Genomic DNA, 10,968 nt, shown 5'->3' with positions numbered 1-10,968 from the left:
ACGCTGAACCGTACAGCCGGCAATATTGCCCTGAATACTTCTGCGGCAGTAACGACGCGAGTGAGCGTTTACACTCAGCCCTCCACACACTCGCCGCGTCGGGCACCGGCAGCGCCATGACGAGTGGCAGCGCCAGTGACTATTTACATTCTCACGCCGCCCACTTCCCTGCCCGACAGGGCTGAAACTGAACGAAACTTGAAACCAAACAGCCCATAAGATATTAAGTTAAGCGACGTGTTTTACGCCACCATGGAACCACGGAACGCAGCAATGTGGCTTCTCTCTCATACTTTCTCTAACTAATACTAGTATAGGACTAATTTATATGCTCATTTCATAGCTTAAGCACCGCCCGCTTGACAAATTTTTACTTGATCTTTTTTACACATTTAGAACACTAGTGTTTTATACTATTACACAAAATACGCAACAGTACACCTTAGCTATTGTTTTGTTTACACGCGGATACTGAAATGTATTTGATAATAATAATAAATAATTTGAAAGATTATTACAATGAAACAGTGTCACAAAAGTGATTTAGTGTGTATAATGTATCTGGTTTTAATTAAAATCATGATTGAGTGTGATGTCATGTCGCGTACGAAAATAAAATTATTATTTTTAAACGTACGGCAAGACAACATTTTGAATAACTAAAACCAAACTCATGTCCCCTTATAGAAGTATACATACTCGGTGGTATGAATAAAAAAATCTTAGTGAACGTTTTAACAGCTTTCTAACTAAAATGTTCACTAAAGTTAAAAACCGTCTTATAACACTCCATATGAATAAACGCTTGCTAAGCCTTCGCTAAGTAAAATACCTTTAGATGACGTTTTATAAGAATTTTTTTTGGTAATGTTGGTAGTGTGTCAATTTATTGTATTCCACAGATTAAAAATTGTATTCAATGTGTCAAAAATAAAGAGTAAACAAAAAATAAATGTACTTTATGGATTTTATAAATCATAGAGCAAAGTAGACTTTGACATTGGCAACTCACTAAGGCGGCCATAATAAAAGAAGAAGAAGAATAATGAAAAGAAGGAGAAGATGACTAAAAATACTATTTTATTCTGTTTTACTTTTGAGGCCTACAATTGGTGCATTTGACACAATGTATCTAAGGGTCTATATAGACGGACCGCATTTCAACTGCAATCCAACCGCAAATTGCAGTTCAAGTGTAGTTTGAATGCAGTTGACACGACTGCAATAGAACTGCAAACCAAACGCGCAGTTGGATTGCAGTTCACTTGCAGTTGGCGTGCAGTCGTGTGAACTGCATACCGACTGCATCCAAACTGCACTGCTGGAGAACGGACCGTGCGGGCGGGTAGGATGGTGCAGTTTAGATGCAGTTAGTATGCAGTTCACACGACTGCACGCCAACTGCAAGTCTGCAACTGAACTGCAATCCGACTGCGCGTTTGGTTTGCAGTTCTATTGTAGGGTCTACACAGATGGACCGCATTTCAACTGCAATCCAACCGCAAATTGCAGTTCAAGTGCAGTTTGAATGCAGTTGACACGACTGCAAGACGACTGCAAGACGACTGCAATAGAACTGCAAACCAAACGCGCAGTCGGATTGCAGTTCAGTTGCAGTTGGCGTGCAGTCGTGTAAACTGTATGGTTTGTAGTTCTATTGCAGTCGAATGTAGTTCTATTGTAGTTCTATTGTAATCGTGTCAACTGCATTGAAACTGCACTTGAACTGCAATTTGCGGTTGGATTGCAGTTGAAACGCGGTCCGTCTGTGTAGACCCGTAATCGTGTCAACTGGATTTAAACTGCACTTGAACTGCAATTTGCGGTTGGATTGCAGTTGAAATGCGGTCCGTCTGTAGAGACCCTTACTGATTCTTGAAATTGCAATAATGTCAGAAATCGCGATAATATTCGATATTGCGTCCATTTTCAGTCTCTTAAAATGGTCTTAAAGTAGGTCCGAGGCTTCACTAAAGTTTGCGAACTCCTATTTTACGTTTCGAGCCTAAACAACTGTTAGCAAACGTTTATTCATAACGATTATGCTTAAAATAGGTTTACAACAGGCCTATTAAACATGCGCTATTCTTTGACAGCTGTCACCTTAAAACGGTGTTAGAGCACTGTTAGAGAACCTTTATTCATAATAAATTTTACAACAGGCTTTTAAAGCTTCTAAAAACCCACGCTAAGTTTTTATTCATACGACCGAAAGTGTTTTCGTTACATCAATATAACAATATAGATAAGGGGGCGTCCACAAATTACGTGAGGTGTTTAGGGAGGGGAGGGGGTCGAGTCAAATCTCATCCAATCTCACGTTGGGGAGAGGTGGGGGGGGGGGGGTCTCGGCAAATCTCACGTATTTTTTTTTCTCAACAAAATAATACTATTTTAGTCCATTTCATCCACATTGTACGTATGTTTAAGATTTAATCGTAAGCGTAATCGTTATACGGTTATACGATTCACAAATCAGATCATTCACAAATTCGTTCGAAAGAAAATCTACTGACTGTCAAACCAAACGTTTACACGTAAGAAACCCACATTTTGAAAAATCTCACGTGACATTTGTGGGGGGGAGGGGGGTTCAAAAAACACCTCACGCAGTTTGTGGACGTCCTCTAACAACATGGATGGATATATTTTTATAAGGGGGTTGTGTTCTAAAATACGCCAGAAAGAGTGAATGTGTTACTAGATTTAGCCATTTTGTACCTGCGGAAGTTTTGTTTGCCATAACTATTATCTATGTTTAATAATTATTATTGTTGGATTGATGAATTAGTCATATTTTCTTTGTTTCTTGAATCTCAACTGAACGAAAGATATGTTAAAATCATAGAGTAAAATATTTAGGTCCAATTTCATCAACAACTGTTAAAGTTAATGCTCGAATTAGTATCATGTTTCCTCTTTCATTTTTCATATGAATGAAAGAGAAAACATGACATTTTAACAAGCTGTTAACATTAACAGACGTTGGTAAGATTGGGCCTTAGACCATCAAAATCACCTTTGAGTACAACATACTATAATGTTAAAATATTGTTATATCCCCATACTAATAATACTCAGCGAATAACTATGCAATGTCTGCTTGCCTTGCAACAAAGACAAGACCGTGAATTATGCTGCATTAGTAAATATTTTGATTAGTAAGGTTGGTTAAAGTTGAAACCTAAATCGGTATGGTGCGGTAAAGCGGTCGCTGTTGTATATGAATGCTTTGTCACCATGCGCAGTTTGTCTTATGTCTAGATTATTTTTAGCTCTAACGGGGCCTTTGCACTCACGATATAAGGATAACTTTTCAAAACTTTAACGTTACTAACTCTGATCATAAATTACATAATTTTTACTTTATAATTATGTATTTATTTATTTGTAAATTATGTACATATTAATTTCCATAGTAAATTACCTTGTTTGCTATATGAATTTACAGTTAAGATCACAATCTTTTCATTAATTTTGGACAACTTAACCCATGTTTTGTCTCTGTCAATATTCATATGAGTGAGACCAGATATAGTGACAAAACTGAATAAGTTGTCAAATCATCACATTCGTTTTCGGGCTGCTTATAAGCTGCATATCCACTAGGCAACATGTAAATAAACGTGCAATTTTGATGATTTTCTACCGTAAGAATAATTATGAGGTGCGCGAGTTGACATCGTCGCGCGGTGTTCCGAAGTGGATTCGCAGCTTTTACTTCGAATGTCAGTAATTCTGTCTATAATAGTAAGGTTTAGTGTTGCCAAGTTCACTGTGTGGACCAACAAAACTGCTATATTTTGTAATAGTACTTACTTACCCGTTTTATAAGCTGTAAGCTGATATTGTTTCTTTGCAATAGATTTGGTAAGTGGTTTAAGTGATTTTAAGATAATTGTTGATCATTTTAAATGCGACCGGCAGCGAGTAATTAATATTACTTTGACTTTCATGACTGTTTCATAACAATCAGATAACTGGTAACATAAAATATGTAGGATTTTTAATAATGGTCCTTCGATGTAATGTTTCGACTTTTCAAAGTCGACAAATATCTTAAAGTCATATGATAACAAAAGAACTGAAAGCAACGGCCAAATGTCGAGGATCCTCTATGTAGTAACGCTATGTACTGTATACGTCTAGCTTGACAAGGAATATAAAATATAATCTCGAGGAAAATTCACGAAACTAAAAATAACAATAATTTCAAATCTTCATGAAAAATATAATGACTTCTTAGCCTTTCCTATTAAAGCTGGGTATTTACTATATTGTAACCAGTTGTGTTACAGGTATTTGTTACGCGTGACGCGCAACACGTTCGGCAACGTTGTACAGCGGCGCGCGATGTTGCCAGCTGGCAACATCCTAATTTGTTAGTGAGCGCACACAGCGTGGGTTTTTCGTGTTTTATGTTCCTAGTCAGGCGAGCTGTCCGACGCATGCCATCCCGCTCCGACGAGCTAGCTATCACCGACGCATTCTGTAACCGTTATAAGCACGAATTGTAATTATACATACCGTAGACGTACTTTTAAGACTTTGGAAAATCAATAGAGATCGAATAAAACATCCTGCCAAAGATTTTATTCTCATTTATTTCAAAAACAATTCCAAAATAAGCAACAAATAACAACGTAAAAAATCGCATCTGTACGTTCGAACACTGTAATGCCGGCCGATTATATATTGTACTCCATCGTACTACGTCCTGCTTACGGTCAGTCACATCACTCACGGCGCGGGCGGCGGCTTAAATAATATAGGAAACACGACCGCCCGGTCTCGCGGCCCGGCGCTTAACATACTTTGAGCATTTTCAATTCACATACACTACAGTGCCGACCCGCCGGAGCGACGCCGAGGACGTACAAAACTATAAATTCAGATTCATTCTTACGACTACGATCATAAACAATACTAAAGAAATCCATATTATTTACCCATAACATACGTAGATACTTTGCATAAATATCGTTTAGCGCGGATAGTTACAAAATTACAAACTACGGCGCGCGCGCCCCGCCCCGCGTCGCCGAGGCGCGGCGCGGGCGGCGGGGAGCGGCAGCCACCTACGGTAGTTATTGTCCGGCGTCGGGTCAGTCTAGTCCACGATGGAGATCTGCGCGTAGCCCACCAGGCCCTTTTCGTCGGCGGGCTCGGCGGGGTCAGCGGACGGCAGGCGGAAGGTGACGGAGCGCGCGCCGCCCGCGCCCGCCAGGTGCGCGCCGACCAGGCCGCGCAGCGCCGCCGCCACCGCGCCCGCATCCGCCGCCGCCACCAGCCCCGCGCCCTCCAGCTCGGCCGCGATGCCCTCCGCCGAGTCCTTGCCGGCGGCGAACTCGAAGCGGATGTCGTTGAGCTCCTTGCGGGCGTTGCGCACGCGCAGCACGAGGTCGACCTGCGGGCCGGCGGGCTCGTCCTCGCTGTCGCTGGAGTCGGCGCGCGGCAGGGTGTTCATGGGGCGGTCGGCGGCGCCCTCCTCGTCCTCCCCCTCGTCCTCGCTCTCCCACACCCACTCGCCGGTCTCGGTGCGGTGCAAGCGGCCCGACGCGCCCGGCTGCCGCTTGCTCGCCTTCAGCACGCGCACGTCCATGCTCGGCCCGATGGACACCAGCGTCTGCACGAGGTAGCGACGGTCCTTCGCCTTCCGGAAGAAGGAGTGCTTGAGCAGCTCGGTGGCGGAGGGCCGCCGCGCGGGGTCCTTCTGCAGGCACTCGGCGATCATCTTGCGGAAGGTCTTGCCGTAGGCCTTGTACTGGTCGCGCTCCTCGGCGCCCGTGTCGAGCGTGGGCGGGTCGTTCTGCAGCGTGAGCATGAGCACCTTCATGGGCGGGTACTTGTGGTAGGGTGCCGTGCCGGTGGCCATCTCGATGGCGGTGATGCCGAACGACCACACGTCAGCCTTGAAGTCGTAGCCGTGGTTCTGCTCCATGACCTCGGGCGCCATCCAGCAGGGCGTGCCGACGAAAGTGTGGCGCACCTTCTGGCGCGAGAGGTCGCGGCCGGTGGCGAGCCAGGCGGACACGCCGAAGTCGGCGATCTGCACGGCGCCGTCGTCGCCCAGCAGGATGTTGCCGGCCTTGATGTCGCGGTGGATCTGCCCGTTCTGGTGGAAGTACTCGAGCCCCTTGAGCACCTCGCGCAGCACGGTCGCGATGGTGGCCTCGTCGAACACGCCGTGCTTGCAGTTGGACACGCGCATCTTGTGCTTGATGATGTCGAGCAGCGAGCCGCCCTCCAGCAGGCGCAGCACGAGCCACAGCTCCTCGTTGACGACGAAGCTGGTGTAGTAGGTGACGACGTTCTCGTGGTTGCAGCTGGACATGGCCTGGATCTCCTTGAGCAGCTCGTCCATGGAGGTGTTCCACTTGTCGAGGTTGATGCGCTTGATGGCGCACTTTTCCTGGCGCGCGGCGCAGTATGCGGCGTGCACCTGCGCCGTGGCGCCGACGCCGATAACCTCGAGCAGCTCGTAGTCGGCCTCGCTGTTGGGCCAGTGCCCCGCGCCCGCCATCTCGAGGTAGGAGAGTGCACTAGTAAAGCTTATTTAAGGCAATTGTGGAACTATCGTTACTTTATTATAGTTTTACATTGAACGGTAAAATAACATCACCCATATTGATATGGTTGTTGGGTTTGTAGTTTTTAAGCACTAGCGTTTTCTCGTCAGTTGCGTCTATATGCTCGACGCGATGTAAGGTATGAGCGGCCTCTCGCAGCTCCAGTACAGTTTTTTCGATACGAACCGGCTCGTCGTTTATATAATTTACATCTGGGAAGAGGTCATCACCTGTGAGGACGAAAATGTCTTATGAACCTAAGTATAATTTTTACATTAGTACTTTTTATACCAGAAGTGATTATTATTAGAAATTTAAATAAACCTAAGTATTTTCAAATTATAAAGTACCTGGGAAAAGACTTATGACCCCATCCTTTGCTCGCACTCTGGTGTTGTATACAAAGTCGTTATCATCACACACTCGCTGTTTGGCGAACCGTATCAGATCCTCCAAGTCACTGCAGTGTGATAGCCTGTAGAACTCGTATCCCTGCGGCGGAAACAGATCTATTTCCCCTTTGTTGCTCCTCTGTAGAATGTCCTTTGGATTTGCCCACTGTAAATATTTTTTTCACAATTTATTATATTTCTGTCACTTGTGCCTTTATTTCAACTTAGGTATGTAACATACAGAAATATGAATAAATATGTTGTAATTGTAATTTTGGGCCAACTTTTGAACCAACGGTATTCTTCAATAGAAAATAAGTGTATGTACACAAAAAACAAAGTCCTGGAAGAAATCTCCTTAGATAGGAAGCTGGGCCCGTACCACGAAAGTGTTTTGAGACTCAAACAATCGTACGAGAAAAAAAAAAAGAAAAAGAGAAAACGTGAAATGACATTGTTAGAACAGGACGCGGCCTTCTCGTCCGATTGTTTGAGTCTCAAAACCGTTTCGTGGTACGAGCCCTGACCCAAAATCACAAACTATATTACAACACATTTATTCACATTTACATACATATAGTACATACATATAGTACATAAAGGGACAATTACAAACCTCTACTTTAACAACTTCCTGCTTCTGAAAGTTTTTGGGCAGTTTAACATCAGACTGTACTGCAGTGATGAAGAATGCCGTATCAAATCGTTTGGGCAGAAATGATGGAGTTAGCCAGGCGCTCCAGAAGTGTAGTGACCATATGTCAGGGTAGCAGTTGTGTTCCTTACATAGGTTGAGTAAGTCGAGAGGATTTTTACCTATCTGTAACAAATATCACTCAGTTAGTCTATAACAATCTATTGTCACTTATTTTCTGGTAAGCTTAGTGTCATGGTAAGTGCAAATCTATATTTTTGTCCTTTTTTATGGAAATAATAATATCTATGGACACTTCACACCATGTCAGTCTGGCCCCGTGGTAAGTACCTGAAGGACTTGTGTTACGGGTACCAGACAACAGAAATATATTTAATACTTTTATACTTTACATAATATATTTAAGATTTTTATTATATGATCACATATATACACATCCATAACCCAAGAATTTCGAAAACTTTTTGTTCCGTCTGCGGGATTGGAACACCACGCGACCACCTGGCTCTTTAGAACAAAGTCAACGATCTATGAGTAGTCCATAAACATATAGTAATCCTCACCCGATCTTGCCAGTACTGAACATCGTCACAGTGGATAACATTGGCCCAGGTATCACCCCTATTGTTCTTGTGCTTGGTACTACAGATCAGTAAGCCGAGCTCCTCAAATGTCTCACGGATTGCAGTTATTCGTAGTGACACATGTCTGTAATCATAATAAAACCATTATACATAATTTGCAGTGCCAAGTTGTCTTTTGGCTTAGTTTTGATAATATTGATTTTAGATAATTTGCAAGATATATAGTTTCTAGCAATTTTATTGTTAATTTATACATGAACATTGAACATTCTTTCTTGGATGGCCATAAAGTAACCTATCAAAATGTTTTATTACACCATGTCATATCTAATTTATTAAGATCTTAATTATTCTTTTAATGTAAGCACATATATTATATTCTAATTAAAAAATACTTAAGTTTTAACAAATATAATGTTAAGTTGGTACCTAAATTCTATTAAAATATATTATATCAGTCATAATATTAGAAGGTCCATTGAGTGCAGATAATATAATAAAATTTGTAATATAATTAAATAAAACAGATGTCCAAAAACAAAATGTGAAAGTAAAAGCTTAGTAATTGTACATTATTTTAATAAATCTTTAATACACCTTACACATTGCACTACATACATAAGGACATAGTCAATAGCTTTTAACTGGATAAGTAAGGTAAGTAAGTCATCATTGTAAAGTATTGTTTATCTTACAAGTTTGTCAAGCGCTGATAATTTGGACAAATAAACACTGATAAACGATAGAGCACGCGCGTCTTACCTTTTTATTGGGTTGCTGGCGAAAATACTAATATTGGTTCCAGGTTTGTGCAATGAGGCAAAGTCCTCCTGGGTGAAGCCAAACGAACTGATAAGCCGGAGCCAACTCTCGTCGGCGTCCGCTTCCTCCGTCACCCCGCCCGGAAACACTATACTGTTCGAGAAAGATGCAGTATGCGGCCGTGTCTGCAACAAGATATCGTAGTTGCTATTCTGAGAAGCTCTCTGCAACGCGGCTTCTGCGTTGCGGTTAGCGAGCACTATCAGTGACGCAGCATCGCGCCAACTTTTCCCGAGCGCTGCCTTCATGATTGTGACGATGTCAGTACAGAGTTATCACTATAAATGATACAAATTTCGAGTCGCGATTAGGGTTAAGTAAATTACCGACTTACGTCACGTATTTCCTTTTTGTGGCTTATGAATGTTGTGAATACAGAATAAAGATTGTACAAGGGTTCGTAAAATCTAATTAGCTTTTCTCTTTATGAACAAGATTAAGAGAAATTCGTGAAAGTACAGAATAAAAAATATAAAAATAGCATCAATTTGACATTTACGGAATGACCATCAACTTTCTTTTTTTTTAGAAAATGGCCGGAAGTCTGAATACAAGCATTTAGCTCGATTTATTTTGTCTATGGTAAATTTAAGCTTATTTTATAATATAGGTTGAACAACAGTGATTGGACAGTAATAGTCATTGGATCTGTCCAATTAAACACTATATTTATTAAGGTTGCTTAAAAACTACCTGTTTTCTTTAAAATCAGGCAGTTTTTAAAGCAACCTATATAAATTTTGTGTTTTTGTGCTTTGTCCAATGACTGGTACTGTCAAATCACTAGCCTTGCCGTCCGCCGACTTATGCAGGATAGTGAATGGTGTCGTTGCTGGCCGCCGGCCGGCCATGCAGGCTGCGACACCATTCACTATCCTGCATTCTAAGCCGGCGGACGGCAAGGCGGCCCGCCGTGAATGGGCCCTTTTACCCACAAACAATAACGTACCCCGCGTTCCATTTAGCGTTAATTAAAATCTATCCAAACACTCAAAATGCCTCGTATTTTGAGCGTTTTGATCGTTTTTAACGCTAAATGGAATGCAGGGGTATTGAGGTATAAATAAAATAAAAATTGTTTTATTTCTGAGTAGATTTTAAGAAAATACTTTCAGAAAGTTAATATTAGCTACGGTGCCTACCACCGGTTCGGGAATTATCCCGGCGAGAAGAACAGGCGTAAGAAACTCGCACGGCGCCCACTTTTTTTACCAAAAAAAGTGAGATAAAAAATTAATCTTTTAAAATAAAATTTACAATGCTGTAACTTAAAATTATGCAATGTCAACATACATACATTACAATAATGTAGAAGTAGCCTTGTAAGCCATCCTACTCCCAAGATGTGCCATCGTTTATGAAATCATTGACCTTATAATAGGCTTTGGCATACAAACGCTCTTTGACTACTTTCTTAAATTTATTAATGGAAAGATTTTGAACGTTTTCTGGGATTTGAATATGAATGTATAGTTATATTAAGTATATTAATATTATATTCTTTAGATTATTTAGAACAAGACTGCACTCAATGCTCAACAGCGACCAATTACATAATGAACTTAATTAATTTAAAATCTTGATATAAGCCTCATACATTATCTATGAACCTCTTCATTATATTAATTACATTAATATACTTACTAGTAAACTTTAAATAGTGCGTAAACAATATTAAAGTAATGTTTGTTCCTTGTTACATTGCAAAAGCCGCTTGACAGACAAGGACAAAACGTTTTATAGCTTGATCATTAGGTTACCTATTGTTATAATCATTAGGTTGGGTTGCACCAACTAACTTTAACTATAACTGTAACTTTAACTATAACTACAGTGCAAAACGTCAAATCTTTGGTTCAAGTTAAATATGGCGTCCAAGGACGCCATATTTAACCTCCGCTCCGTAAATTTACTATGTTTTACAGTGTTATATTTTTACGGATAAT

At 41.3% G+C, this 10,968-nt stretch overlaps 2 protein-coding genes across 2 annotated transcripts; both read right to left on the bottom strand.

Annotated features, from left to right (window-relative positions):
- Positions 1-4,586: 4,586 nt before the first annotated feature.
- Positions 4,587-6,523, bottom strand: LOC121730219 (STE20/SPS1-related proline-alanine-rich protein kinase). The gene has a single exon (XM_042119173.1). It carries the CDS (start codon positions 6,521-6,523, stop codon positions 5,111-5,113), a length of 1,413 nt encoding a protein of 470 aa, XP_041975107.1. The 3' UTR covers positions 4,587-5,110.
- A 45-nt stretch (positions 6,524-6,568) lies between these two features.
- On the bottom strand, positions 6,569-9,314 carry LOC121730220 (nucleoside diphosphate-linked moiety X motif 19-like). The gene is made up of 5 exons (XM_042119174.1): positions 8,963-9,314; positions 8,180-8,324; positions 7,578-7,781; positions 6,920-7,127; positions 6,569-6,799 (listed from the first exon to the last, which is right to left on the bottom strand). The coding sequence occupies exons 1-5, from the start codon at positions 9,268-9,270 to the stop codon at positions 6,588-6,590; spliced, it is 1,077 nt and encodes a 358-aa protein (XP_041975108.1). The 5' UTR covers positions 9,271-9,314; the 3' UTR covers positions 6,569-6,587.
- Positions 9,315-10,968: the final 1,654 nt, after the last annotated feature.

Source organism: Aricia agestis, chromosome 9 (assembly GCF_905147365.1).
Source record: "Aricia agestis chromosome 9, ilAriAges1.1, whole genome shotgun sequence".
Taxonomy (NCBI): domain Eukaryota; kingdom Metazoa; phylum Arthropoda; class Insecta; order Lepidoptera; family Lycaenidae; genus Aricia; species Aricia agestis.
The sequence above is the reverse complement of the archived record's forward strand: the minus strand, read 5'-3'. Positions and strand labels throughout refer to the sequence as shown.

Excerpts from the sequence above, each read along its gene's own strand:
- LOC121730219 (XM_042119173.1), bottom strand. The coding sequence starts at position 6,523 with ATGGCGGGCGCGGGGCACTGGCCCAACAGCGAGGCCGACTACGAGCTG.
- LOC121730220 (XM_042119174.1), bottom strand. The coding sequence starts at position 9,270 with ATGAAGGCAGCGCTCGGGAAAAGTTGGCGCGATGCTGCGTCACTGATA. Across the intron at positions 7,128-7,577 it reads AGGAAGTTGTTAAAGTAGAG|TGGGCAAATCCAAAGGACAT; the intron begins GTTTGTAATTGT and ends AAATATTTACAG. Across the intron at positions 6,800-6,919 it reads GGTCATAAGTCTTTTCCCAG|GTGATGACCTCTTCCCAGAT; the intron begins GTACTTTATAAT and ends TCGTCCTCACAG.